General features: G+C 50.0%; 1 protein-coding gene across 2 annotated transcripts; it reads right to left on the bottom strand.

The window, feature by feature from the left end:
• On the bottom strand, positions 1-4,877 carry LOC146544861 (uncharacterized). Of its 2 annotated transcripts, none has more exons than XR_014881850.1 (2): positions 2,270-4,876; positions 1-2,098 (listed from the first exon to the last, which is right to left on the bottom strand). XR_014881850.1 is itself a non-coding variant. In XM_085218864.1 (2 exons), exon 2 carries the CDS (start codon positions 4,233-4,235, stop codon positions 2,952-2,954), a length of 1,284 nt encoding a protein of 427 aa, XP_085074990.1. In that variant the 5' UTR covers positions 4,236-4,246; positions 4,563-4,877; the 3' UTR covers positions 1-2,951. The 2 variants fall into 2 exon arrangements, 1 of the variants encoding a protein (XP_085074990.1); XM_085218864.1 differs by having other exon boundaries at positions 1-4,246; positions 4,563-4,877.
• Positions 4,878-5,392: the final 515 nt, after the last annotated feature.

The following is a 5,392-nucleotide window of genomic DNA, read 5'->3' on the forward strand; positions in this document are numbered from 1 at the left end:
TAGAAGACACACAATTTATTGACAGTCTACTTAAAACTTTTAACAGTCTGATCAAAGAGTGTTCACTCACCCACTTATAATGGTTCTAACAATCATAAATTGTATTATCTACAGTATTAGAGAGAAAGAGGATACAAGAAAAAAACCTTAACAATATCAGTGTCCAAGCACACACACACAGACATCCTTGGCTGTAGCTTCTTCTGCGTTTTGCTCCTCCCTCTGCCATCTGGGGTGGGCTGCATGCACTGTGGCCCCGAGGCCTTCAGCCCAGCACTGTGTGATGATGGCCGGGCTCCTCCATCCTCCTCACCAGCACGGTGGTGCTTGGGTTCCTGTCTTCCCTCTGCTGGAACCCACCTGGAGCTGCTCACACCCAGTTCTGAGGCTCTCCCCACCGTGTTCTTGGAGCTGGATACGTGCACACCTCGTTGTGTCCCTGAAGGTTTCAAGGCCCTGCAGCCATAACTGTCTGCCTCCCTGTGTTGCGTTTCTCCTGCAGCTCCAGGAGAGCTTGCTGTGCCAGTAGGTGATGGCCAGGGGATCATTAGATAGTAGCTGTTACAGCTAGGCAAGTTCATGCAAAGTTCCCTGCACAGCAAATTCCAACCAAAGCAAGGCTGACAAACCTCCATCTCTGATTTGCAGTGCTAGAACATAGCCCATGCCTCATGGGCTGTACAGCCTACAGACAAACCCCTCTGACAGTGATCATGAGCTGTCACACACGAGTCCAGCAAGGACTTTGCAAACCCTCCAGTGGCTCAAGGCTCCTGGACAGGACCGAGCAATTGATCTTCTTGGAGGCATTTGCTCTTTCCTATCTGGTCTTGCCTCATGTGGATCTGAGGAGGGGTCTGTAGCTCTTGGCTTTGCTGCATAGCCACTATGCAATTTACTTCACATTTGATTTTAATAGCCTGGATAATTTGCACAATTATCCAAGCTCTCCCAGATTACATTCCCAGAGTACTAGTTAAACATTTCAGTCACTGATGGAGTCTCACTGAGCAGGGATTTACATCAGGAATGATGCTCAGCATCTTTTTTTTTGGTGTGGTTGTAGTAACAGCAATTTGCTCATTCTTTTGTGCACTGCAAACCTTGCTTTGGTGGCTTGTTTTACCACCTGTGGGACCACAAATATACAAACTGAATGCTCTGTTATTTGCAACAATAGCTCCAACCTATACCAAGCGTTAATAGAATTCATTTAGTACAGAGTTAAAATGTTTCTAGTGATCTTAGTGTCACTTCTAAAAAACATTGATTAAAAGCACACATTTGAATTCAAGCCACTTTACATATGCATGCATGATCAGACAGCTGAGAGGTGATTTCTGGGCATTGGGTATGCACACAAACACAGCTGCATCCCATATAGACGATTATGGACCCATCAGAAAACAGAGGATAAACTTCATATTCACATTAGGGTAAACTGTTCTAAACAGATGACTGCAACCCGCTACCTTCTTATATGCAATTAATATGCCTAGGTGTTTCCTGCTTGTTGTTACCCTTCTCATCAGCACTTGTGCACAGCTCTCATCCCAAACTCCTCTGTAAGCTGGAAATCACCTCATCTCCTCCTTAATGAAACAAAATATTTCATCAGGGCAAAACATAATTGCACTTACGTAGCATCTTGACATACACATTACTAGAGGACCTTTAATTTTCTACCCATCCCAGTGCCACCAATTTATACACTGGTACTCTACATGAAGATGAATTCCAGTATTGTAAAGCTACATTAATGAGATGTATATATTTTAATGTAATTTATTGTACATTAGGTGTCTAGAGAATTTATTCACCTTTTCTTCTCAGCTTCTCCTTGTACTCACATTACAGTGTTTTACAGATTCACAAAGTCAAAGCCACAGCTACATGTTTCCTGTATAAAGGCATTGCATCACATGCAATATTAGTGTGTTAATCACAGTCACCATCTGTAACGGGGTGCGTCCATCCTCATCAAGGGAAAAAGAATTTCTCTTGTTTGGAGATGGAGACCCCTTTAGATTGGATCCATTTCTTCCTCTGCTGCCTCAGTTTGTTTGTTTTGTCTCTTTTTTGAACTGCAGCAACCAATCTGGAAAAAGTGAAGGATTACATCTGTGCCTGTCTGATAACAAAGCAATATAATATCTGGTAAGAGAAAGTTAGGCAACATGCAATTAGTAACATAAATAGTTAGAAATGGATACTTATTTTTCTGCTACCTACTGAAGACAAGAATAGCAAACATTGTTATTGGTATTACCTCCATTACCCAGTGCAGGCCATTTATAGCCAGAGGGCTTTTTGGTGATACTAAAGATCAAGGAAGCTGCATTTTGCTTGCATATTTTTATGCAGTTTATTAGCTTTTGTTCTCAGACAGCTGCTTGCAAATCCTCCGTCCACATTTGTTATCTGTTTGTTCCATCCCTTCTCTGTAACAGAAGAACTTTGCAGTTTAAGAGAGCGGTTATGACATTATTACAAATGCTCTAACATGCTCTCTCCCTCTCTTTATTTTAGTTCTTCATTCTAAAAAAAAAAAACAAACACTGCTGTTAACACTAGAATAAATGCTGCAGCCAGTCCCACAGCCTGGGCTCACTCCCATGTATGGACATTCCTGGAACTCACATGGTTTTGTTCCTAAGAGCAGCCTCGCTTGCTCAGCCCAAGCAAGGTTTGCACTCCCTGCAGCCCAGCAGGCAGCGGGCACAGCAAGGCCTGCTCTCATCTCCTGCTGGAAGAACCATCTTCCCTCCTGTAAAAATGAACCAACCTCCCACCCCAGAAGCCCCCATAGCCAACCCCCTCCCCAATTCAATGTTTCATTCTCCCGCATCCTCTCCACTAGAGATGCTCTCTCAGGTTGGAGCAGTCACATCCCGCACTCAATTCTCCATGTCCCCTGGGTCCCCACAGCCCGGGGAAGGGCAGTGGCTGCCCTACACCACCACGGGCAGGGCAGGTGCCCCAGCCCTGCTTCCCTCCCTGCTCCCACTGAGCTCCAGCAGCCGCTCCAGCAGCGCCCTGGTCGGGGCGTTATCCCAGCGGGCCATGTCCTCCCCATGCTGCCTCAGCTGCCGCCATATGTCCACGCGCATCGTGCCCAGCTCCCTCCTGGCCACGTTACTCCTCGCCCCCAGCCTAGGGCCCGTGCCGCTCTGCCATGGCCTCCTGCCCGGCCACCTCCCTCCTGATGGGAGCAGGGCTGAGGCAGTGGCCGTGCCGGGGTTCTGCAGCACTCCCCAGTCCCTTTTGTTCTCAGTGTTTCTCCATCCTTTGCCACTGCGCCCTCTGCCAGAGCCTCCTCCATCCTCCTGTGCCCAGGCAGCCCCTGCGGCCTGGCTGCTCGCTGCCTTGTGCCGATGCAGGCCTGAGGCACCAATTGGTTCCCCCCCGGTTCCTCCATCTGCCTGCAGCTGCATATCTCCCCTGCTCTCCCCTTCCTCCATTCCCCCACTTTCCCTTTTCACAACAGCCTGGGCACCAGGAAGCGCAGCGGGGCCCGCCTGACTCCTTTCCCCCCCCTCACAAGCTGGCAGACACGGGCTCACAGCCCCACGCTTCTCCTCACAGGAGCTGCCCTCTGGATCGAGCCATGCTGCTCCATCCCAGGGCTCGCTGCCTCCCTGGCAGGTTGTTTTGGCAAGGGCCGTGGCGGCCGTGCTGTGCTTTGTCCCTAACGCTGCCTTTAACTTCTCCACCCTGGCCTCACAGGCACGGTGGTCCGTGCCTTTCTCTTTCAGGGCTTGTATTTTCTGCACCAACACTTGGATCGCTCCCTGACACTCCTCGACTGTCCTCGTGCTGACAGCCAGTTTGTCTTTCAGCACCTTGTTCTCGCTCATAACTGCCTTTTTCTGCTCACACGCCTCCTGGTACTGGAGGACGCTTCTCACCTGTTCCACAGCCGCAATGCTTTCCCGAGTTTTGCCCTCCTCCAGCTTCAGCCGCTGGGCCTTTATCTCCGCTTTCAGCTTGCCGTTCTCCTCCTTCAGCCTCTGAATCTCTGCTTGGGCTGCCTCCTTCTCCTCAGCCTGACTTTTGGCCGCTAACCACACAGCCCAAGCTCCTGCACATTTTAGCGATTTTCGGGAGAAAAGTTTTGACTTGGCCATTTCTTTTAATCTGGCAAACTCCAGGTCTGCTTGCTGGATGCTTCTGCAGGAGTTGGGGCCCCAGGGGTTGGGACCCCACTGAATAACCCAGTTAGCCAGCTCTGCCATTTTGTCCAAAACTGCAGGGAAAGATGACTTTTAGGAGCAGAGGTTACCCTTCTGCTTTTAATTGTGAATTTTTTTTTTTCTTTTCCTTTTTCTCTCCTAAGGGTATTTCTGTGTTTACAGAAAGGGTTGCTTCAAAACTACAAGAAACAAGAGCAGGGGCGAACCTGCTGTTTGTCTGCTTAAAGGTTTTAACAACCCAGCCAAAGAGTGCTCCTTAACCCTATTACAGCTCCACGAGCAACAAGAGAATATTAGAGAGAAAAGGGTTAAAAGAACAATGCTCTTATCAGCATCAAACCCAATCCCCCTGCCCTTAGTTGCACTCACCCCTCCACAGTGCTGCCCAGGCTGATGGTGGGGACCCTCTGTCCTTGCCAGTGTGGTGATGCTGAGGGTCCTGCTCCCTCCTGCCAGAGCTCACCTGGGGCTGTACTCACACCTGGTCCTGAGGATCTCCTTGGGCCGTGCTCCAGGAGCCGGGCACATCCATCCCAACTGTCCTGGCAGGGCCGTGTACACCTCCCAGACTTTTTCCTTGCTATGCCCAGGGCATTCACGGCCCCAAGGTCATTGTGCTCCACGGGGGAGCAGCTCACAGCTCCAGGGCCGTCTGTATCTCCTTGTGCTGGAGGTTTCAAGGCCCCGCGATCCTCCCTGCCCACACCCACACCCACGCTGTGTTTCTCCTGCAGCTCAGAGAAAGCTTGCTGTGCCCAGAGCTGCTCCTGCTCAATGAGGGAAGTGCAAGGTGCAGCAGACCTGAGTGCAGGTAGGGAAGGGCCATGGGGCCTTTAGTTGCTCTTACAGCTATGCAGGTTTGTACAAAGCTCCTTGTAAGCAAGTCCCAGCCTAAGCACAGATCATAGAACCATAAAATCACAGAATGGTTTGGACTGGAAAGGACCCTAAAGCCCACCCAGCCCCAACTGCTGTTGTGGGCAGAGCTGACCCCACCAGCTCAGGCTGCTCAGGACCCATCCAACCTGGCCTTGGGCACCTCCAGGAATGATGGACCTCCTGGCTGAAACCTCACCCAACGCTGGAGACCTGCTTCTGGAGCAGCAAGACTACTTTGGGAGGGCTTTAGGCATACGTTGTATCACTGTGATCCTTCTGTTTCCCCTTCAGGAGCCTGATGCTTTGATCTGAGCAGAAAC

This window comes from Meleagris gallopavo, chromosome 2 (genome assembly GCF_905368555.1).
Source record: "Meleagris gallopavo chromosome 2, MGAL_WU_HG_1.1, whole genome shotgun sequence".
Taxonomy (NCBI): domain Eukaryota; kingdom Metazoa; phylum Chordata; class Aves; order Galliformes; family Phasianidae; genus Meleagris; species Meleagris gallopavo.

Excerpts from the sequence above, each read along its gene's own strand:
- LOC146544861 (XM_085218864.1), bottom strand. The coding sequence starts at position 4,235 with ATGGCAGAGCTGGCTAACTGGGTTATTCAGTGGGGTCCCAACCCCTGG.